Genomic DNA, 25306 nt, shown 5'->3' with positions numbered 1-25306 from the left:
CCATATTTATGGAGCTCACCCGGGAGATTCCAGGCTCTTAAAGAGTCAGGGGGAAGGCTGTCTGACTCACATCCATCCATCTATTGATTTTTAAACCAGAAAAGGTATATCGCCATGCCACTCAAGTCAATAGAAATACTACGGTGACATTCTGCTGGTCAAAATGTGACCTTTACAAGATGACACGACGCGAAGCTAGAACACCCAAGTACAAAGACAACAATTCAGGAAAGCTTCAGAAACAACAATATGAATGTTCTCCTTTGGCCAAATATGAGATCTCAGTGCAGCTCTGACTTCTAGTAAATGAAAGGAATTTAAGTGTGTTCATTCTCAAGCTTGATCAGTTTTGTAAAGAAGAGATGGGAACTCAAAGCTTTACTAAAAAGGAAAAGCTGCTGCTTCTTTTGTCGTTGAATTTCAAACTGATACCCAGGAAAAGAATACATTTTTAATATAACAGGGGATCATATTTTATATATATAAAAATTACAAACAATATAAAAGAATATTTCTGTGACAAAACTGTTTTTAAGTTCTCTGACATCGTGCAAAAAAAAAAAAAAAATCCAGTTAATATAACTGGAAGTATGACTGTGTGACCAATACTTTAAGATTTTGTTTGCAGAGCAAAATCACAAAAAAACTTCAACATTTTTAGATTTTCTGAGGTAGCGTTGGGCTTCTGGTGACTTCTGTTATTGATCGAATGCAGTCGGTAAGGTAGGCTGCTTCTGTTTCTGTCTAGTTTTAATAGACTTTTTTCAGCTCCAACCTTCAGAAGGATGATTGTACTTTTTACACACAAATAATTGTGTCATCCCGTCATACTGATATAATTTGCTACCCACTCCCAACACTAATGTTATCATTTTAATATTAGCCATAGTTACGATCCACCACCTTGATGATAACTTCACAGACCGCTAGTGTGGCTGTTTTTAATGTGTGTGCAGGTCATAACTGTTTAATACTTCGGAGCTTTCCTGACTGCTTAAAATTCCTCCTAGAGAGTAGTTCAGTGTTTCTGTGTTAATTGTTTTTTTGTTTTTTTACAGAAGTGTTATTGTGTTAATGATCAAATTTATCTGAAAAACTGGAAACATTTCCAAACTGTAAGAAAATATATCAATTTAAAAACTCTGGTGAATCTAAGTGCATATCATATGTACTTTAGTACTATTAATATCAACAGTAGTAGGCCTCACTTGCTGCATTGCCCAGATTCTCCAATACATACTCCAGACTTCATACGTGGGAAACCAGCGTGCTGCCCCACCCGTCTAACATGATGTGACACGTGTGTTGGTAAATCTATTTCTCTACTTACATTTCATGTAATTCAACACTGGTATTAGCAGTTGTTAGCCTAATGAGGTGACTGTTCCTACCCTTAATTTTTCGAGTGGAGAGCAGTTTCATGCCTCATGAACTTTTGAACATCCCTGTGAAACGTCCAAGCGGAATCTGGATCTTTATGAAATCTTAATCGGCTGCGCTTTAAATAAACACTAACGTCGTACATACAGAGAGGAAGAACAAGGCGCTGTGCTGTCAGGCGGCAACAATGGAGCTCCTCGGAGAGCCTCGCGAGCCGCCCCTGACATTGATATAAATAGTGTAAGCGGCATCATTTGTTCTCCAGAACTGCTTCACATTCATTGACAACAACTTCAAAGATGCAGCTAATTGCATGTTAATGTTTTTACAACATGTTATATTTGTAAAAACCTGCTGCACTTAATATGTCATTATGAAATATAACATTTCAAATACATGGTTGTTGACTGGTAATAATAATAATTGTCACGATAATTATTAATTAATAATCAACTCACGCTGTCCCCTAATCCTGCTGATGAATTTAATCTTCTCTGTTAGAGACGTATCTGCACTGATCATTTTCATCAATGATACGCTCTTTAAAAAAAAAACCATGATGCACAGACACCAATCATGTTATGTTACAGCAATCAATGACCTTGTTATCTAATACTTACAGTGAACCTCATTAGTCAAAGAGAAATCAATAGATGTAAGCTGCTCATATTGTATATCCTTTTTTTTTTGAGATGATCAGTCGAGGTGCTTCACTGTCATGTTTTCTTATTCCTTGAACTGTGATGGAGACTGATGGACAGATTTAGATCAGTAACATCTAAGCACCAGATGGTTGTTGCATGCACAAGTAAACGCACTACAAAATAATATTCAAATGCACCTAAATTACAGTTTTAATTTAGTAGATGTTATCTGTGTGGCGAGAATGTGTTTGTAGTCATTATCATTATCATCAGCGTAGATGAGGAAATGTAATCATTAACAACTAAAATCCTGAAAAGAAAGAAAAAAAAACACATCACTGAATATTATTACCAATGAATTAATTATTTCAAACTGTACTGCCATGCAGTTTCACATCTGCTGGGGAGGTGTCCACATGAAAAATTCCTGTACAGATTATCACCCACTTGAGTCGACTAATTGCTTGCAGCTGAATGTTCTAATTGAGCCACAACAGTCCTAAGGCTATTTTCATAAAATCATTGTGCTCATGAATATAATATGCCAGCTAGATATAAAAACAACTTGGAGTGCCAACAGGATCTATCAAACTCAGTGAAGCCTCAATCCAATTCTCCACACTTCGGGGCCACATCAATTTCGGATGTTTAAAAGTGAACACAGTTTTCCACACATGAGTACTAATGTGATTTCCCCCCACACACTTAAATTAGTAGACCAGAGTAATTATGGCAACAAATATTTTTGATTCTCGAATCCCTTTATTGATGTAGGCTGTACAGTAGGAAATACTATTTTCCTGTTTTTTTTCCACATACAGTGTGTGTGCAGGGGAGTGTTCAACAAAGGGACCGTTTTCAGCTGAGCTAGCCTCGGAGTTTAGACTCGGGGAGGAACCGAGGGCTCAGACCTCATGCCAATGAAACAAACACTGCATTCCAAACAGGCAAAACAATCACCACGTTCCTTTTTCCCCATTTGAAGATAATTATTTTTGGCAGCAGGGGCAATCTTTCATGACATTTGCTTCCTATTTCAGTCTATTGCTGTAAATAAACGGGCAGGAGAAAAAGAATGTGTAATTAGTCCCATATGCAGTCTTGGACATTTGTCAAGCTGTCCTTGAATCTATTTTCATGTCGGTGAACTCCTTTTGCTTTTTATGATACTGACTACATAAAAACTCCAATCCACGCTTTCCACTCGTATAAATAATGACTCACTCATCTGTTCTCACATTTCCATGGTGATCTCAAAAGAACTTTATGTGTTTTGTCAGACGTTGTTCTTGTAAAGTACCTGTTTTGTGCATTTTGAACTTGTGTCCCTCGCAGAGACCTCTTTTATGACAGTTCTCTCTCGCTCTCTTTGAACACTACAGCATCGACATCACGGTGCTAAAAACACATTTAAAACAACATCTGAAGTTCAGCCTCTGGCACTCTCAGGATGTGAGGAATGAACCCCAGTCCTACAGACATCAGTGTCTGAACTGGAGACACTGGTAGAGAGCGTTTTTGGGATTTGTTGTCAGCCTCCTGCTGGGTCGGTATTTGTGCTTCAGTTTACTGTTTACTGTTGTGTACGAGCGAGGCTGAGGCCAGCGTAATACATATGGCCACAAGCGGAGAGAAGGCAGCCTGCAGCCTTTCAGGACAGACAATGTGAGTCAGCTATCTGACTTCATCAAATAGGACTTGACAATAACCCCCCTGAATACAAGGGCTCTACTTTTTTATTTCATTATTTTTTTTATTTCCCAAGGCGGCGTGCCAGAGTTGCTGACGCTCTCATACCGTCCAATATCTCTCTCTGTGGCAGTCATATGTCATTCCATCCTGTGCACTTTGGCTCCGATGGCATCCCTGTGTGACAACTGGCCTCGTGTATTAGGTCTCATGTATGCAGCGTTCCTGCTTGAGCCAAGTTTGCAAGTGTGTGTGCGCGTCAGCGAACGTGTCGATAGCTTTGCATCTAATGACAGCTACAGAGATGGTTTCAAGCTTGCATTGTGGTGTTCATTTATTCAACTGTCCATTAGCAACCTTTGTTTCCATGAGAGCGTTGTGAAGGAAACTGAACATTTTTCTATAAATGCAAATAATAACTAAATGAAAATGTGCAAGGCTCACAAAAACATGCTTATTTTTTCAATGTAAAGTTGTATTCATTTGCTTACAGTCTGTGATGAGTAGCATCATCTCATTTTATCTGACTTCTTGGACAGAAATACATTTATGAGCTAAATTCCTTGAGAAATGTCCTTTTATCCCTGGTGACATAACGCGGTCAGAGTTACGTAATAATAAGATGAACTGGAATTACTGACTTGGTCTGCAGTGTTAGCATTGTGACACTGCAAATAATGAATAATCTGCAAAATTGGAATTAAATCTTTTTAGTGTTTGTTGTCTCATAAAAGCCTAAAATTCAGATTGGACTAAAGGCTGAAGTCAGACTGGTAATGAACTCGTCTCACTGTATTGTTGGTGTGTTAGTGTTTGTTATAGCACCTCAGCAAACCTGCAATATGAAAAAAGTGCATATCATTAAAATGCATATGTTATGTGTTTCACGTTGACTTTTTAAAGCCCCGGCTCAAAACAGCTTTGGTGCGTGTTGCCTTTCGTTTCCTTAGAAACATTAACGACTGCCCTCAGATGTTCTCGTGTTCTTCTAGTATTGCAGATAAATGAACAGGAGTGGAGAAACTTCTCTCCCTCATACCACAGCGCTGTTGTTCTTGGAACTGCAAAATAGTTAACACATGACTTTATGCCATTAGACTTTGGCAGTTGGTGGTGAATTGACAAATGCAAAACTTAGTGAGTTGAGTTGTATATTTCATCTTAAAAGTGTCAACCCCAAATTTTGTGGTCTGAATGGAAAACTCAATTCAGATACATGTGCAATAGGGTCAGCTGCAGAAAAATAACTGTATCCATGCACTTTTCATTGAGTGCATTTATTCAATTCTGACACAATTTTTTGGTGCCAATCTAAAGCAATACTGGGTGCCAAAGTTAACACTATCAACCAGAGTGCGAATATCAGCTATGGAGCATCTTTGAATCGTGCTAACAGCCTGCTCTTAAACTTACCAGAAGGAATTTACACATGAGATCAGTATGATTTAGGAAGTTTAGGAAATTCAGACAGTAGAAGTAGAACATTTAGAAAAGTAATACACATTATACTGTAGAAATACTCTTCATCATAATCAATATTTATCATGTACATTTTTTTCATTTTTATTTATTTTTAAATATTTATTTATTTTATCACATAAATGCAGATATTAAATGTATGTATATAAGAGCAGAAATGACAATGGGCAGCAGTTTGGATGGGAAGCTTTGTTACTGCACTCTGTGACTTTGGCTGTGTTTCTGTTTTAATCTGCTCTCTCTGGGCTGTTTGCCCAAATTGATTTAAAATTCCAAGTTCTGATGAAATTTCTAATTCTTTTCTGCTCGGTTTCGGCTGTCTCAGTAGTGCAATCTTATTACACACTCATATTCCGTTTTTCTGTTTTTATGCAACTGACAGCAACACTGTTATTGTTCTGGGTGACTTTTACTCCAAAGCCGAGGGATACGGAGGGTTTTTGTTCTCAACACAGGATGCCAACAGGGGCAACCATGCAAAATGAACAACAGCGGACCACGACAAAGAAAATGTTATCATGCTTATCAATCATTTCACTTCTGTGACAGCGGAAAATACCTTTAGATTTATTAGTTATTATTACTGTTATTATTTGGAGGTGTCTGCAGTGTTACCTTTGTGACATGATCTTGTAGGCGTCTGGAAGATAGCAGTTTATGTTCTCCATCTGGAAAGGGTCGGCATCGCAGATCTTGTCGTCCGTTCGGCCATAGTTGGCACTTTCGATCATAATGACATCACTTCCTGGACACCGCAAATCAATGGGGTAACCCTCACAAGACAGCTCTCTCCGCACTAAACCAAATGGCAGGGCAGCTCGACTAAACCCTGAGGGAGAAGAGAAGGAGAAGGAGCTCTATCAGTGCGGATCGAAGCATGGAACTACAGCGACTTAGAGGAAGAGGGAGGCAGGAGACAAAAGAGATCAGAGGTGGATATACACAAAGGAAGCATCTTCAAACATCGCTTTCTCTTATTTTATTCAGAAGATGTAACTTTTCATCAATATAAATAAGAAATCTAAAGAGTAAAAGCCCAGACTAGACTGCAACTCTGACATACATCTGTATGCCGAGTGAACATTTCAGATCTAAACCGCACCAGGGAGCTAATAGTGTTAGTATGTCATCCACGTGCCTTAACTGCTACTAAAAAAAAGAGAAATCAATATTTGTCATTAAAGTCTAGTTTGTCAGCTTAAATGTCTGGAGCCTTGTTTCCCCCTGTGACCATCTACATAAGCATGCCGACACAAGAACAACCTTTAGAGGCTGATGTCACGTTAACATAAACAATTAAATAAATACATTTTTAACCATCTGTTTTCTTCTCTGCTGTTGTCGCGTGTTTCACTTCAATACGGGGCCTGACTGACACTGCAGAGTCTATCACTGGAGACTTGCGGTTTACTTGCAATGCTCATTTTTCTATCCAAAATGAAAAAGAACAACAAGCATGACAACATGAGTGTAATTTAATCCACTTTCCAGTGCTGACAATCGAAGGCAAGGCTATTGGGAGGCTGAAAAAAAGGTTTATGAATGTGAGTGTGTTCAGTGTGTGTGTGTGTGTGTGTGTGTCGGGGAGGGGGAGGGGGGAGGAAAAATAGAAAAGAAATCAATATTGTGGCTCGGCGAATACGAACAATGCCAAAAGCCATATTTAAACTAAAAGTGAACTACCTGCATAAACTATAGCGCTCTACATACTGCGTGTCTTTTTGGCGAGAGCAGCTTCCTGCAGCTATGTCATGTCAGATATCAAAGAAACCTGGCGCGGAGCTAAAAATGATTTTCAGATGCTTCTCTGCAGACTCTGAATCACGGCTGAATAAAAACTACAGTTTCAGTCACCTTTATAGTGCTTTAAACATCGCTGTTAATGCAACTTGGTTGATGGCTTTGTTTCCGAAGAACGCGTTTCCTTAATGAGCTTTATTCACAGTTGCAAAAGAAAATAAAGCACGCCGCCGCCGCCACTTCTAATGCACTAATTCGTTTGGCTCCTGGACAAGTCCGGGCGATCCATATGTGCAGTTGTTTGGAATTATGAAGCACTTTATTACTTCATGAGGCATTGTGTGACATGGCATTGTGGCAGCTGTTTACTTAAAGCCACCGAGTAAATTGGTCAAGAAAGGCTAAGTTCATTGTACCCTGCTGAATGATTCATCAATTAATTACCAAAACAATTATCTTAGTGTGATTTAAAGGCAAAGCTACAGTGGCAGGGGATTAGCATTCTGCTTTTTCTGCTTTGCCTCGTAATGCTCCTGTGGTATTTTACAAAGTAAGATAAATGTCAGCTTGTATTGCCAGATCCACCGTTTGTGAGCCAATCAGGTGAAAGGCCTGTTTCTGAAGGTGCTCGGTGAGGAGCTCGGGGTAAACAAAGGATATATCTGTATGGATGAGGGCAGCTGCCCTGGCCTATCACTAAAAGACTTTTATTTGTTTGGGAGCATAAAATCATCAGGGAAGGATCTTTTTTCCTCCACTTGCACTTTTTGACAGCAAACTTTCTCATGTGACCAATAGACATGAAAAAGTAAAGGCTTTCAAATATGATAGGTTGCGGCCGTATTTCATTTTTGCAGCCCCTTTCTCTCTCGAGTCAAAAAGAACGCTTAAGGTGATAAACAATATATCAGAGATGTTGGCTTGAGAGAAAAAACCCCTGAAACACAGCATGTTAAGAACAGGACTTGACAGCCAATCTTGAGTTCGTGTCAATGTACTCCAGCTTTGTCAAAAGACTGAAATATGATGTGTAGTAACTACAAGAGCCTATGTAAAACATCACTCAAACCCGTATCGCAATTTTACGCTTAAATCATGTCACAAAAGTGGTGGATGTGTAATGGAAACTCATCTATTGCTTTTCCGTCAGCTGTTGTCACATCAAATGAAGAATTGACAGCTTTCACTTTTTTCTGCATATGAGGAATAAAAATCATTTTAAAACGTGATTTCAATAACTGAAGCTAACACATTTTTGCTACCCTGCCTTAATATAAAGGTGACCGGGCAGCAGATCAGCGTGACTGGGTGGGAGACGGTAAACTTGGCCAAGTGTTCTGCTTTTTTGGCCATGTGTAAGACCTCTGAGTTTGATCTCCAAATCCACAGCCAAACCCACTGATGCTCTGCGTTTCTGGATCACTGTTAAAACACTTAAATCACTCTGCCTTTACAATCTTCTGGTTTTTTATGATTTAGAGCTGATGCAGTCTCTGCGCTTAAGTAGGAAAACAGCGGCCGGAGCAACGAGGAGATAAATGTAGGCTCAAGAGTACCGTACGACTTCTACAAAAACACGCTGTGAAATTATTTTCTTGTTCATATTACTGGTTCTCAGACAAAATTGCTGTCCTCTAAACTCATTTCATTCACCAGCTGGGCTTGTGCATCATGAACCAAAAGCAGCATCGTAAACAACCTCAAAAAGCCTCTCAATTGATTAGGCCTGAGGCTGATTTTTTTCCCTCGCTCTGGTGTCAGATGGTATTTTTAGTTCATGGGGAGATGGGTGACAAAGATAAATCAATATGGGGGGACAAACAATAGTTCTGTAAACAAATGCCAATGGAATAGATGGGTGTCCTTATTTCTCAATTAAGTTAGTAATGTTGTACTGTTTGTACAAGTATTTCATTTCATTTATTCAGTTTTGGATGAGATCCTCAGAAAATCTGTCCTCCTCACATACGCATTTGTCACTGTTTCACTTAAATAAGTATTGACCAAGATCAGCCCCACAAAAAATCATTTCTCTGCTATGCTGGGAGACTAAAATGTGCACTTTAAATAATGTTTTCTTAGGTTCTTTTCTACTGTATAATAGAGGCTTTGTGCCACTCCTGAAAATAAATCCTCTTTGTCTGTTTTCATATAGATAGTATGAAGGAACCAAAACACCATCGATCACACGTCGCAATTACACGAGAATAATATGATCACACTGAATCTAACATAAACAAATCCAATGCTTACTGTCTCACTTAACTAAATGATTTCATTATTCAAATGAGCCAGAAAAGTAATCATTATTTTGCTCATGGGGCCATTAGCATAACTATTCAGCGAATGCATGATATGAAAATTATTTACTTTCCATACGGTGACAGTAAAACATGTCAAGAATATCAATACGCGGCGGATGCTAAAATATTGACGACGTAAACCATCTATTTTGGTTTTCCTGCGCACTCTTGCTGATGTTCTAAAAACCCATCCAAACAGAGCTCAGCAGTTAATTGGGGGAGCTGAGGGCACTTGTTGCTATATTATGTTTCAGGAACCTCTTTACCTCGGAGCTTTCTACAAAGAGGCTGCTGAGCAGACAAAATGGCGCCACCCAAGTGTACGCTGATGGTTCACGGACAGAAAAACATAATCACAAGTCTGCGCCTGGAAAGAGTTTTTAGACGAGCTATGCGGCCACGTGCTCATAAAAGAAGCCCGGCTGCCCCATCGTCACTGATAGCACGCACTTCAGAGATCTTAAAATACGAGATGCTATTTTACTCGCTTTGATGTGCTTTCACTTTAAGATAGTGCACGATGTATACAAGCTCTTAAAATATAGATTTATATCAATCAAACACGAAGAAGGAGAATTTTTGAAGCATTCTCGCCATTAATTAAACAGCAGGGGGTGAAAGTTTAAGACATAGACAAAATAAAATATATAATATGGAAAGCTCAGTCCTGTCACCATGGCAACATGATGGGAGCAGAGACATTATTGGCCAGGCCCTTATCGTGGCCCTGTTGACACTTTCTAATCAGAAATTCTGGTCAGCCGTCAGCCCCACCACCACGACCACAAGAAGACCAGTCCGGCTCATCGCCATCGGCTGTCACGGAGCAGAGCGAGGATTACTGACATCATCCTCCCGTAAAGCATTCAGTCAGGGCTCTGTCTTTAATGTGATGCAATTCGACAGTAAACCTTAAAAATGTCGTGCATTTCCCAGTCAACAAGTGAACATTATAAAACATCTGTTTGCTTTAAAAGAAATCTGAGCACTTAACCTTTTGACATGTGCTTGTAAACGCTGTAAATGGTGTTGGAACATGCTAGTAATTGACTCTGATTGGTGCATAGCACCTCTATTTCCATGGGTTATAGCACTTTATTAAGCCAGTGACAAGCCTCTATTTAAGGCTTTCCACTCTGGCTTTTATTACCCAGACTAACCTTTGCGATGACTTTAAGCACGTACAAAAGCTGAGGCTGAAGAACTGTGAGAAACCTCCCATATGTAAGGGCGGCCGATTAAGCGCCGTCTCGTTGCCGTAATGTTTTAATTCATTTTTCTCACAGATGAGCCAAATCAATCGGAAAGTGACCATCTGTTAGGATATGAGTGTCATTGAAGCAGAGGTAATGACGAAAATGTCTTCCTATTTCACAGAAATGAGGAGACATTAGGGTCTTTTTCAGCCATGTAGAGACTGTGTAGTCTCATCAAGCCGGATAACAGACATAAAGAACATGCAGTCAAAACGGCTGCATTTAATCAGAACACCAAACTTACTATCTTTCTATGAAATAGTTTTTTTTCAGTATTTCTTTGCTCCAACCGTAATGCATAATTGAGAGTAGTCTGCTTTTCATCACAGCTATATTGCATCCAGCAAATGGTTTTTAAATCAAAATGACTCTCTGCAACTCCAGTTATACTTTTTCCAGAGTTAGTCCAGGGGCTAGGCAGAGGCTGATCAAAAGGTCTATTCAGTCATCATTGTGCTCCGAGCACAAAAGAGGACTCGAGATTATTTTGATGTCACACCAGATAATTTTTCTGTCGAGAGCCAATGAGAAGTGTGACGGGGACGCTCCCGATGCTTGTCGTCTGCCGTTAACGCAGCCCTTTGATTTTCCTCGCTGCTCTGATGAGAGCTAAACAGCTGCTTGTAAATGAGCTAGCTTCGCTGCTCGGCCAGCCATTATTCTGCACTCCTGAGCCGACAAGGTCGCTTGCTGGGGGGATTTTGGGTGAAAGGAAAGTGTGGCCTATAGCATTAGCTTGGAGCCACAGGAACCACAGCTTGAGTCCCCCAGGTTCCGGCACCCCCGAGCCCCCTCCCTTTTTCCTTCGAGTCTGCGAAGGAAAAGAAACCTTTAAGTCAAAACTCTTCCCACAGTGCTGATTCTATAATCCAGAGATATCCTTTACAACAGCATGTATTCTTAAGAAGTCAGGTCCATGCAGGGGAGGAGAAGAAAGAAAATATTGCATATATCCTGCAAACAGCAGGATATGGTCGACTGCAGACTCTGTGTGGCCATTGTAAAGAAGAATTGCACGGGCTCGACAGATATTAACGTTCTTTGGAATTCCTTCATATTAACTTTAGCTTATTTTGTAGCTAACAGCAAACAGCAGTTACACGTGCAGACGTTTCATCTGTAATTCAGCCCAAAACATCTGTATATAATTAAGGTGTTTGAAATTCTATATATATGCAGAATATAATTTAGTCTTTAAAACCTACTCGCACATAGAGAGGGAGACAGGATCAGAGAAAGATATTGGGAGAAGAACAAGAGGCAAAGAGCAGCAGGAGAATGAGCATTCCAACCTCATTTGTATTCTCCACCATCCAGTTCACTCCAGTTCATTTACATCTCTGCTACTTCCATAGCAACAGCAGGGGGGCTATCAGGAGCATCTTTGATATAGGTACATGACTCTGAAAAAGATCTTGTCATTTTCCTCTGAATAGGTACTGTGAGAAAAAAACTCATTTTCCATCCTTTTGGTTTGGGTGGGCCTCCTTAAACAGGATTTTAACCTGTCACAGACTCCCCCCCACCCCCCGTTTAGTTTTTTCCTCCAACCAGCACCTGTAGACATATGTCTGCACTAGAAATACCATCATTGCATAGGAAGGAAATATAATCCTGTGGAAACCAAGCACCCGAGCAGGGTCCGAGTATTTATTGTATTTTCTTTCTGATCCGTAAGAGTTTGAACAAATGCATCGAGTCTTAATGCCAGACAGAATCAGAATGCACAACAACGGCAGGAAAACACAACCTCATCAAGTTCCATGTGCACTTGTATGTAAATCAACCTTTAGGCCTAATTAAGCTCTATGGGGCTCATCAAGGTCATAAATCCCATTTTTTCATAAAGCATTATTGACTTCACATTATCTGCACATGTCGGCTGACTGCACTCGCACAAGCACACAGTGTCATCTCACTGTCTAATATCGGATAGCCCTGAGGCCAGGCAGTGTGTGTGCGTTGCTGTGTGTGTTTGTATTTGTGGGAGAGAGAAATGGGGAGTGCTTTTTAGGTCACACACAAAAAAGCAAGGACATCTTCCGGTAATGAAATGGCTGCGATGACCATCAAATAGTAAATTTTGTTTCATGGTCCCTAACAAATGGTCACTGCCAGACTTGAATTTTAAATTGCTATACATTTAGAGATTATCAACGAGAGGTCAAGGCTTCTCGCCTCGTGTTATCACGGTGTGATACCCGGCACAGTGTGGAGGCTTTACTGCAAGGATCCAAAAGGTAAAATATTCCAAATCGTGACACAGCTTCAGTTGTTTTAGCAAAGTAAACTGATTATTATTTAACTTTAAAGTGAACATGCTGCATGCTTTGTTTGATTAGCAGTGTCCTGATCCCACGAGTCGTCCTAAAGAGCTTGATGTGGGGCAGTCCCTGTTAGGGCTGCGTGGCACAGTCATAATTCTGTGATCATGAGTATTTAACGTGACGGCTCACTGACTTCTGTGGCATTTGCTCAAACTCTGCTAACTCTCTGAATCCAAACAGCTGAATACACCAGAAATAAACCTCCAGTAGCCACCAAGCACGTTTAAAGGTGGGAGCAAAGAGTATCGGTGTAAAGGAAAAGAGGGAGCTGAATTTTTTAAAAGTGCACAAACCCAGAACGTGAGCGTGAGGCTCACAGCAACACAATATTTGCTTTGTCTAGACTATCTAGTTCCAATAAATGTTAAGTAAAAATCTGATTACCAGCCCCTCCAAACAAGAGGAAAGCATCTTAGTGACAGCAGGTCTGTCAGAACACTGAAAATATTTAGCATGTTTTTAAATGCGATGAGTTTTTTGCAGAACACCAGTCAGACTTGAATTAGTTTGTGTTCGTCACATCGATACCATTTTCACAGTTTCCATTACAAAGAATGTAAAAATTGGACTGAGATGCATTGGGTAGCACAGACTTCCTTCTCTGCTCCAATGAAGCGTTTGATGCTCCTCAATTCAGTAAAGAAGCATTTCCCAATGGGTCACCAGCAGTGGCAGTACACACAAATGAGAAGGATCCATCTGCTGCATGTTTGCCTTCCCAAAGTGCACTTCTTCAAGCAGGCCACAGCAGTGGTTCCTTTCCCCGAGACTCAGCCCTCATGTGTATGCATTTGTGCCACATTATTCAGCTAGTGCTTCAACTGACCCCCACCTGGCATTTAAATTCCCTGACCAACACGCTAGTCATGCCCTGATGACACGACTACTGCTCCAACTGAATTCTTTATGCAGCTCTTGCTCAGACTAGACTGCAGACTTGCTGCCTTCTAGGTTCGGCAGATTGTTATGTGACAAAACACCGTTTTACTCTGATACAATGGCCTCATCCAAGGTTATGCACAACTCCAGAGTACTTATCTGACAAAGACAGAGCAACAGTTGTTTGGTTTGATTTGATTTTTTTTACTTTTTTCTTCTTCTTTTTTTAAATCATGGGACACTTATCTTAAGATTCCCTTTGGTTCAAGGATTCCAGCTCATGATTCTTGAATAGAAAGTTGAAATTGAATTTAACTCAGTTTATCAGGGATTTATTTGGCGTTATTCATTATAATCCACAGGCTAAGGCTTACCTTGATGGCCTTCCATGTTACATGTGTTTTTCCCCCCAGTGAATCATCTTACCTTTAAAAAGAAGGTCCGCACCAACATTTGTATGTGTGTGTCTGTTTGAAACTTTGACTTCTGGAATAACCTCGTCTGAATCACGTCTGATGCCCAAAATTCTCACTCCTCCATCTGTCTGCAGCCCTCACACATGTCACAGCAGGAAGTTCTCATTTAAGAGTTTCAGATGTCGCTCATGGTTATCAACCTTATTTACTGCATGCTGGCTATTTTAAATAATGGTGGTGGTACTGGCGTGTTTGGAGGGGGTTGTCTTGAAATTAAGGTACAAACCGAATATAAGGCATGGGTAAGTAATATATAAATGCACCAAGAAGGGGGTTGGGGTTGAGTTGATATCACTAATTTAATTTTATAGTCCTTTATAAGATGTCTTTTATTACAGTTTTCCTTCCGCCCATCATTTACCCAAGAGTGGGGCTTAAAAGCAGGAGCCAAAGCCCCTGACGTGCAATCACACTCAGGGGTCATTCTGGCTCACAAAGTCACACGAGGTCAAGTCATAGCGTTTTTACAAGCGCATAAACGCCCTGAGCTAGCATGTGTGAAGCCTGCCAGCAACTAAACCAGCAGGTCGTGACATCTTCCTTCTAACTAAACAGCTTCTTTATTTACTGCAACCTGCTTTGGCACCATTTGGTCACGTAGCCAAGAAGCACAAAAACACAGAAGAAAGTACAAATACTAACTAGAGAGGAAAGCTGTAAGTTAACAAAGCTTCATGAAAGGGCATTCAGACTGACTTCAAAAGGTCGTGGCTCTAAATTCAGTATATTTATGGGTGTAGTTTCACCACCCCTCAAATACAGGAGCCTCTTCAGGATTTATAGCTGCTCTAAATCAGCAATGAAGAACAGGACTCCAGTAAGGGCAAGCAGGGATATATTACATGTGACTCTTGAGAGCGAACTGTAAAATCTGTGAAATCATAAGGCTCTAGATATATTACGCTCTCTTAACAGAAGCTGTCATTACATGTCCTGCAATCAGTTTTCCTTTGCATGACATTCAAACCGTACCTGCGCTTTTCTGCGAGCGCGTCTTTCGGCAGTGGCCCTCACAATGAAAATGTGATTACGTCCTCTTTAAACACCTGCAGATTGTTGCTGTTTACGTATTTCAGCTGTTGAAACGAGTCGATGGTTTCATAAACAGCAGTTCAGGACCACTTCACTGCCTTAGTTGCTCTTGTTGTTGAAATCAGAAGGTGCGGCAGAGCTAAACTGCTCGCGCTGATAAATACGTGTAATTCACCCTACGAAGGAAAACGGCAAAGAGCACACAGTTAAATCCATTCATGAGGATTTCCTCCATCTCTGATTTTGCAGAAGGAGCTGAAAAGCGAACATGGACACGCTGCGACCCATGTGACCTAAACTCTGCAGTTTAATCACCTTAATATTCCACATCATTACAGCAAAAGAAAAAAAACCGACATTTGCCTTTTGACCAGCTGAGCTAGTTCATTTGTGCGGCACAAGGTGTTCACGCTGGTTCTTGTTTGAAATACTGTCGACACCGGATAATCAAAAACATTCGACTCATCCTCCCCTTGCAGACAACACTTCAGCAGTAGTCCTTGCATGAGGTCTGTCTGTAGTCCTTGATGTCCACTACACAGGCTCTAAGAGCCTGTGCTATTTCTGCCATCATGCGAGGAGGTTCAGGTCTTTTCTGAACACTTTTGTATCTGCTGGATATACCGAAACCTTTAACATCAAATCTTGCAGCTAACCCGGGTTTCAGGCACAGCAAGTAGCAAATATGGAACACGAGGGCAAACACAGACACAACTTTTAAAACGGAAGCATATCTGTGACAAATTGAAGCCTGCTTATACCAAGATGCTCACATCTGCCACGGTCACATTAGAGACTACCAACAAAAGCACAAAACAATAAATTTTCCATGAACAACAGTCTCTGGTTATAGACCACTGCACTGGAGAGTGATAAGATAGATTTGTTTTCCCATATTTGGGATTTAGAGAAAAGACTTGATAAGGTTATCAGAACATGTTTTGTAGATTGTTTGGGATATACCCGCATGATTCTAGCAGGGCAAGAACAAAGCGAGACAAAGCATGACGGTAAAACTGAAGACAGACAGGGACATGTGGGTAAATGACTAATCTAAGGGTGCCTGAGATACGACCGAGCAGAGGGCTCGTGGGACCCGTGTGAATTCCCGTTATCCAGACAGATCAGCCTGGAGAATGATGGGACAAGGTAGGTTTCACACTAAGTCTGAGGCTCTGTCATGCTGAACCACTCTCTCAGACAGGCCTGAAACCCAATTAAAGACCATGTTAGAGGTTGAGCAACACATGAGGAAACACAGTCTTGTTGTTTTGTAGCACAGGACTGGAACACTCGTGGCTTAATTAAAGCAGTAACCGTATTTGCAACAGGAAACTCTTTGCTTCGGTTTAGAAAGAAAGAAAAAATGACCATAGAAACCTTGTGGAAATGCGTGAGAAATCTGGGGGCAAAATGCTTTATGAAAGACACTTTAGCATCTCCGCCATGACTGACACGGTATCGTATCTGCTGTTTGAGCTGCCGCATCTGTGTCGCGGCCCCAGATCTGGGCACGACTTATGGATGGTGACAGCAAACAACAAACTAATGATGCTTTCCAAGGTTATCTCCACATAAATAGCCATTAAGAAGAATGCTGACGCGGCAGTCCAAATCCACGAGCGCAGGCTACTAGGAAGCTGTTAAAAACCTTTAGCAAGGGCAACGAGTTAGCAGTCATAGATTTTGGGTTAGTGGAACATCCTTAAACTGCCTCAGTAGCCAGGTGAAGGGAATATCAGTGTTTGGGTGGGAGAAAGGAGAGTGCCAAGATGTCAGCGCTTCACCATGCTTGTGCATGACAAACACCAACCTGGAGCCAGCTGTGACAAAGCCCTAATCCAGAAAATCCCTCCTTCCTTTGCTGAAAATCCTAATGAGGATTTGAAGTACTCGGCAGGGAGGAGACCCGGGGGCTGAGGTTACACCTTGCCACTGCTTGCTCTCCCAGTCATTGTCTCCTTATCTCCTTATTGGCCAAGCCTGGCTGGCGATGAAAGAGACATGACAGCATGGTGGGCCTTCGTACACAGGCCCCACGCCTGCCTGGCTCCGCGGGGAGCCAGATTCCACAAACAACCAGGATGACATCACACAGGAGGTAGAAAGACAAAACCAACAGAGGTTGGTTTAGACACACGAGATAAAAGGGAATTTTAAAAATCCAGCCCTTTAGCCTTTACTGTTTTGCTTCAACAATAAGCAAATTGGAAAGTATGAAAACTTAGCATTTCAGAAAGTAATTATGCAACAACTGATTTGTCTCTGTTAACAAATTAGGTATGGGCCAATGTTTTCAAAGGCTGGCTCATAGCTAAATGCCAAATTAAGTGATCAGGGGACTGGAGCATGGCGACGCAGCGGGGTGCTATTCTTTTTCCACGGACACAACCGACACAAACGAGTATTCAAAAAGGGAAAAAAATGGTTTACTCATCTAACAGTGTTCTCTTTTTATTTTTAAGACAACTAAGAAAGAGGCACCTGGCGCTGGGCAGAATGAACGGCTAACGATTAGTCTGAGATACAGTGTGTGTGCCTTTAAAGACCGGGCTTATGATAACAGGATTTATAGTTTACCTGATTGGATTTACCTGTTAGATAGTTATCTTCTTATCTTCTTGCCCTAATGCTGGTCAGTAAGACACTGGAGCAGAAAATAGAGAACAAAAAAAGAGAACAACGTGGAAAATAACAAGATAGCAGCCTGCCATCTTAATGAAGTTATAAAACAGGCTTTTATGGTTACAAGAAAAGGCTAAATGGGTCAAATAGGTGGTGCCAGAGCACTGGGAGGAGCCGGGTCCTGCCCTTGCAGGTCCTGGTTCACATTATGCTGCAGGCTTTTACTTCTAGCCTTTATATTTTCAAAACACCTTGATTATTTCTCTCCACAGACTTTGGTGTGACAGCTTTTAAAACCCTTCTCTTTTCATTTCACGTGGTACAATAACAGGCCCTTTCTTGCTGCCCTTGAGAAATCTCAAGTACTTTGAACATTTTAAGCATCGAGGAGAAACTAGTGTGGTTTCAGGGTCTGTGACAGAAACGGGAATTCTCAAGCTTGTTTGCCACTTTTGCCACTGAACAAGCAGCTTTTATTATAGTGCAATGGAAGAGAAAATAACTGAAGTTTAATTTTTGTTGCATAAGGTCGACATGACCTACTTGGGATAGTTTTTCTTATGTTTGCTTATACATCTGCAAAACATGATCACTCACACAGTAACATCCGTACACTGTGAAACTGTGACAATTAAATTAAACAAACTTCCCAAAAAGCTCCCAGGATAGGGAATTTCCTGATTAAGTGTTGATAATAATTTCAAACCAACAATGGTGCAGGAAGAGCAGCGTAGGGACAGGCGAGTGTGTCGCAACTTTCACCCTAATATCGCATTTCTAAAACTGAATCCCTGCTCTTCGGTTCGGCCCCGCGTAATTCCAACAATCATCGGGAAAACTTCGACGAGAGCGTGTGGCTGAGCTGGGTGGGAATTGTTATTCTGTCGCTGATACATACAAATCCTTTCAACCCCACCAGAATTCACTAAATTATTTTGAAAGATATGTGAGCCAATTTAATCATGTATTGCAGGGGTAAATCACGACTGTTTTTGCAAAAAAATATTATTACTTTGTAAATTACACCTTCGCCTCATTTTAGGTTGGTTGTCATGGTGATATCCACAGGGAAAGCCAATGGGACAAAAGGAAATAAACCCACTACTTTACAGAAGACCACTGTGAGCGTGATTGTTGTGCTGATGCACAGACAGACAGAAACATAGGTAGACAGATGAAATGAACGCTATTAATCACTGTGTTTAGATCGCCCTCGCTCTGTTTCACAAGGTAAATTAAAGACTGTAAACATAATTAATTAGTGGAAGGCAAAACATGCGTAGAGCATTGTGAATATTAATGTGTGAAGCCTGACGCTCACCTACAAGCTGAAACCGGTGCTGCTGGTGTCTGTGGGCTCTTTCTGTTTTAAAAGGGCATTCCCACACTTCAGTATTTCACTTCCATGAATTTAGGGGGAATTCAAAAGGTCAAAATTGATTCACCAGAGGCCAAGATATTTTTGTCAAGTCTTTCCTTCTTAATTCTTTTCCCACTTTTTCCAGTCGCTCTCCTTTAGAACTGTCTTAATGGATTGAGTAGTTCTTATGCTAAATTATTTTCACCTGATGTCTCTTTAACAAAGGTGAAGCTAAATTATAGACGGAGAGCAGAAAATAAAAAAGTAAGTCTATACTGTAACCAGCACTGGTCTCATATCATCGTGAGTGATCGTAGTATCTATGTCGTAACGACGCCCGTGTGGCCTTTTGTGCAGTACTGTCTGAAACGTATGTAACAAATCAATTTTGGAAATTAATGCTGCAGAATAGGCTGAGGAGGGTGCAATTTTGAGAGATGAGGATGTGAAGGGAAAAGAAAATACGGGGAAGAAATGAGCCCAGCAAATACAGATATTCATGAAGAAAAAGTGAAGGCATGAGACAGATGGTCAGTATCGGTATTGGCTGTGTGTATGAGTCTTTCTTTAGATACAACAAAAAAGAAAAACTGGAAAACTAACTTTAAACTATTTACAGCACTGCACTAACCCATTTAATTCAATTATAAAAATGCATTAAAAAGATATTAGGGGTAGACGCAGTTTAATGAAGCATGTTTACTTGAGGATATTGTTTGTAATGAACTGTTTCTGGGCTGAGATGGGAAAAAGGAGAAGGTGGGTGGGGGGCTCGGGGAGGAGGCTATCCAGCAAGAGGAAAAAGGTGAATGACAAGTGCCATGTTATTAATAAACGGGGCTATTTATGTGTTTTTGAACCCGTTCTCCTCCCCGATTCTGGACACATCGTCATGTCTGTCTCTTCTGCCAGAGTGGACTCACGCAGCACATGCAGTTCACTCCTTCGCACTGTTGCAGCAGATGTGTCTTAAAAAACCATTAGTCTATCGACAAGATTTATTGCAAACCCTGCTGACTGAATTTTGTGGAGCACCCGGTAAACACCAGAGGCAACGCAACATGGATAGGAAAACCTCTGAGGTTTTCCTAAATAGATTAACGTGTATATACACGAGTCTCGTAATTGCTCTTTGCCCGAGGTTCAGAATTGGGGTTTAGTAAAGTGCCAATATTTGTGGAAAACATATAGATTTGTATGTGCGTGCATGTAAAGACAGTGAAATCGTTTCCCCGACTGTTTCCCATACGGTTTCACATTTCTTACATGAAAGATCAAATTGAACCCAGGTGATACATGAGAAGACCATATGGTAAAGCACATCGTGCCAGTGTGACCTGCTACAGTGTAAATGAATCTTGAGAAATCATTACCTTGAAAACTTGAATGAGTAATCCTACATTATTAAGTTTTTTAAGAAGTAATAAAGCAGGTATAGCGAACAGTTGGCGAGATCTTAAAACAGTTGGCAGCAGTGAAGCAAAATCTGTAAAGACTCATCTTATACTGCACGAAAAAGATGCCAACCTCGCTTTATTTTAAATCCAATAATCAAACGTCTAAAGTAAAGCACCTCTAGTCTTGCGATTAAACACTAATAAGTAGAGGATACAGTTTATGAGATAAGGCTTGGACGCATAAATCTTGTAATTACGATACAGCTGAGAGTGATTTAATCAAAACTTAATGCAGTATGATTAAAACACATTCAAGCTTTATATTTTTTGAGGTGTGAAATCTGTGTGCCTGCCTGCCATGAGACAGAACATTTTAGTGAGGAATTTAAAAATGGATCCAGCTCTGATGCCACTGGGAACAACTGACGCTTTCAAGCAGAAAATCTCAGACAAATCACAATTTACCAACTAATGAAACCACTCAAGATTATCCCCCATCCGCCTGTGCCCACTGTCCTCCAAGCTGCATTACTTACACAAGCAGTGGCTGCACCCAGAGAGCAGATTTGGCTTCAGCCACAATGTAACTGCTTATGCTATATGCAGTAGAAAACAATAGCATTAAAAAAATAAGTTTTTTATGTGAGCCTGAAAAAAAACAACAACACACTTTTTCAAAAGACGCTATCAAAAAAAAACTAGCAGTATGTTTTTGACAAAAGCAAGAGGAGCTACTTACCCTCTGTGGAGTGTACTTGGGCTAGAGTGATGAGAAACCAGCAGAAAGTGGGTAGTTTCCACAGGGAGCAAGACATGGTGCCAGGTGTTGATGTTGTGTGGCAGATTTGTGTTGTGACTAACAGGTTCTGATTAGAAAAGTCCAAGCCAAGTGGTCTCAGAGATGCTCATCATTGATCCTCTAACCTGCAGAGAACACAAAAAAAGACATTCCCTTCAGCAGTGATAATAATTCAACGTGCGAGCTCTGTCCTTGTGTGATTTCACAGTGGAATTCATCCTGTAACACTCATGTCACAAGGCACTTGATGCTGCATATACATCCCGCTGCAGAAATGTGACAACTGTGAAATGCCACAAACCCCATGCAAGCCACTAAAATAAGCCCAGAAGTTCAATAATCCTGCAAAGGGAAATCCCTTGATGGCAGCTCAATGCTAACTATTTCCCCAGCAGGGAGGGGTGGGGGTGAATCGTTGTGTGTGTGTAAGCCGAGGGGGGGCTGAGTGGGATCAGCACCGTGATCAAAAAGACGGATCCCGCCCTGTCCACCTTCTACCTTCTCAAGACCTTTAGCGATGCTAACCTTATCAAAACTGTGTCAACTTGTATTTTCTGTTCCTGTTCCACAGAACACATTTATGCCTTTTGAACATTGTTTAAACCCCTTTAAAATCCCTTTTTTTTGGGCCACTGTCTCACGTGACATCACTTTGATGTGCTAAAACGTAGCACCTTTATAACACCAAAAGCATCTCGCCGACCGAGTAAAAGCTCTGTTGTAAGAGCTGCAGCGCGTCCTGACACGGAGTAAAACGCTACAGCCACGTGGTGGAAATGCTAAAGTAAATGACAGTAACATTTAGTGCTAGAAATATTAATGATAATAGCCCGGATAGCATCAGCCAAAAAGCTTTCCGTGCAGCTTGCTTTGCATTGTCATTGTTGTTATTGTCCATTTCAGAGGTGGTTTTCTTACATATGGGAGCTGTTTTCACATCCGGTTATTTTTAGGAAGGTTGCACACGTAACGAAACGATCAGCAACACGCATTTTACGTAAAAATGTAGCAGTAATGAAGCTACTTTTGGCCGGGGATGCACTACTGGAATCTCACTTGTATCCAAGCGGAGCTCTACTTCTGTTTGAGTGATATTTTATGACCCCCAGACAAACAAACAAACACTACCAAGCAAATGGTCACTTCTCTGTGTTGTGACTGACCACAAACCACCTTATCTCTCCAGTCCCCCCCCCAGTCCCTTACATCTCTCCAAACCAAAATTCCTGTCTCCCCAGCCCATCCATACCTGTCTCTGTTGTACGAGTCTGAATGTTTGTTTTGCTCTCTTTCGCTACAAAAGCAAATGGCCTCCTCCCCGCCACAGATACAGCGTTGAAGCTGTGTAGGGTGAAACCTAATGCCTACCTGCGCGCCCAGGCATGCGTTTCACAGAACTAACGGCTCCCTTTTGTCTGTGTGTTTACACTGCTGGGCTAAGCTCAATCCTCTCACTCCCATGGACCATTAGCACATTCACCATGGGATATGGCATCACTCTGGCAACAAGGCTCATAGGACCCCATTAGAAACAGTTTTTTTCTTTTTTAGCACATTCAAAAACACAGTTCCATTTTTTTCTTTCCGAGTCTTCAGCCTGCAATTGTTAGTTAAGATTCAAAGGACTGGATGTTATCCGTTATACTTGCAGCTAACAAGAAAAGACCGTGAGGAATTTTGTTTGTCATGTACAGTCAGAGCTGCAAAACTCGTCTTCAGCTGCCTCCTCCACACTGGAGAATATCCGCGGCCCGAAAGGTCTTTGATCTATTTTGTCTGAGTTCTCAGACAGTGTAATAATTTATCACCGAGAAAACATGCAGAGCACACACATTAGCCAACAAAGTTATAATTAAACCTGCCATAATCAGCTCATCTAGTATGACATTGTGCCTCACCTGAGACCTCTAATTTTAGAGCCATTTAAAAGAGGTTAACAGGAGCAGAACACACACAGCCACCGGGTATTTAGTTTCAATGGAATAATATGCAGTCATGAGGCTTAACAAATGAAAGTTGATCAAACATGTTGGATTCCAATAAAACTCTGACCCTTTTTTTTCTTCAGTCCACGTGGCACCAATTCAATTTATCAGGTGAGTGGCGACACATAATCAGCCTGTAAAGTCAAGGTCCAAACGTACGGCGTAATCAGCTCTTGAGCTGATCGTCTAACAATAAAGCTGGTGGATAGTGACCATATTAGCTTCATCTTAGCCTCATCGGCTACTGGTTTGTCCACTTTTGCCAAAAGACATCTACGTGTGTTGAGCGGTGGATGATGGTAATCAGTCCTTAAAACTAATACAGTATGAACACTCAGATGAAATGAACAGTTTAACAAAATTAGGCTCCTTAACAGGATCATTCATTATTTACTCTTGTGTTTTAGCGTTTAACAGCAAAATATAGTTCAAGAGGAATATCTGCACATGGAGAAGGCGGCATTCATTCAGGCTCTAACCCTGGAGGCGTTAGCTGGAAAAAACGAAATCTGTTAAAAATTAGCTTCCGCTCTTGTCATCACATGCCATTGTCAACAAATGTAGCCTCACTTTGCACCAGGTTCACTATGTGTGCGCACCAGACTGGGGAAACAGAAGCTACTGGATGTATGTGCACTAGTCCTGCTCAGCTTACATCCTTGACAAGACGCTGTGACCTACTTAACGTGTTCGTTTCGATAACCGGTCTATTGGCTTCCCATGGTGAAGTAGTCATTTTTCCCCTTTACAGTTGCTTTATTAGCTGATGCACCAACAAACGTATCGAGTGATCGTTTAAGCCAAATCAGGTCTAACTAAACTGTTATAGCTCGAGTCGACACTTTATGCCAAACGTTATGGTCAAAATAGGTTAAAACATGCTGGTGGATGCGTGTCTTCTTCATGGCTGAGGCTGTTTGTGTATGTAAACAGGCTGGTCTCAATATGATTTATTCTTCCTTCCTTGTCATCATTGCTTAGTGTAAAAAAAGGGAGGCAGCGCGCTCACACGCCCTGTGTCAGAATGCTAAGACAAAGACGGGATGCCTTTAAACACTTTGCCTTGAAGGCAGCGTAGACCCCCTGCCACAAAAGGAAAAGAAAAAAAAGGACGACTGTAGATCCGCGGTACACGGGGACGGATGTTCTGTAAATCGACGATAACAGTCCTATACTTTAATATATTTTGTATCATGCTGTGAGTGCTTAACATGCTGAGACACCAAAGGCGCAGGCTGCAGGAAGACTGCAGACTGCCGTTCTCCTCATTAAACAGGCTGAGGTCTCCCCTCTCAGCTGGGGGTTTCTTTTCCCTCTCTTCGCCTTGTAACGGAAACTGCCGGTGATCTCATTTTGACCATTTTCTCAAATAGCCCTCGACTCCGGTGTGATCTCAGAGCAGGTTTGAGCATCTCTATAACGCCGCCGCTGCGTCGTGCTTGAAGTTTGGACTCGATACGCAGAGATGCACAGATGACGAGCGCCGCTGTCGACGCGGGTCCTTCGACTTCACGAAACGCATGACCGTAGCGGTCTTCTGTGATTTTTAAGCACAGATTGCTAAAATGTCAACAAGCATCGCAGTGCTTGGGCTAAACGTGAAGCCACTGCAGACAGATGTTTAAGTACTCTGAAAAATGTAGAAGCCACAGGGGCGTGAGCCCAGAGGCTTTAAACATATGTGTGCTTGATATACGGGCAATACAACAGAATGCTTTATAATCAACAACTGTGTGACAAAATTAGAAATTGCAGGAGCAGTTGGTCCTCTTAGGAAAAAAAGAAATAAAAGGGCTTAGTGACTGGGAGGAAGGGGGTTATTAGAAGGGAGGGAGAGAGGATTGATTGAAAAGGACAGTTTGAAATTTAAATGCAGTGGGGGTCTGAAAACAAGAGGCAGATGTGAAAGAATGCTGGGCTTCTTAGACAAAGCTC

The 25306-nt window shown here is 41.3% G+C and overlaps 1 protein-coding gene across 35 annotated transcripts in view; it reads right to left on the bottom strand.

Moving 5' to 3' along the window:
- adgrl2a (adhesion G protein-coupled receptor L2a) overlaps positions 1 to 25306 on the bottom strand; it is a 91018-nt gene that overhangs the window by 49063 nt on the left and 16649 nt on the right. For all 35 annotated transcript variants that reach the window (XM_026194656.2, XM_080290233.1, XM_080290239.1 and 32 more), the window contains exons 2-3: positions 21327 to 21511; positions 5808 to 6021 (exon numbers count right to left, since the gene is read on the bottom strand). In XM_026194656.2, coding sequence (XP_026050441.1) covers positions 5808 to 6021; positions 21327 to 21402 — 290 coding nt within the window. In that variant the 5' untranslated portion in view covers positions 21403 to 21511. The remainder of the gene's footprint in view (positions 1 to 5807; positions 6022 to 21326; positions 21512 to 25306) is intronic.

This window comes from Astatotilapia calliptera, chromosome 15 (assembly GCF_964374335.1).
Source record: "Astatotilapia calliptera chromosome 15, fAstCal68.1, whole genome shotgun sequence".
NCBI classification, from domain to species: domain Eukaryota; kingdom Metazoa; phylum Chordata; class Actinopteri; order Cichliformes; family Cichlidae; genus Astatotilapia; species Astatotilapia calliptera.
Note: the sequence above shows the minus strand (reverse complement) of the source record. Positions and strands in the feature narration are given on the sequence as shown.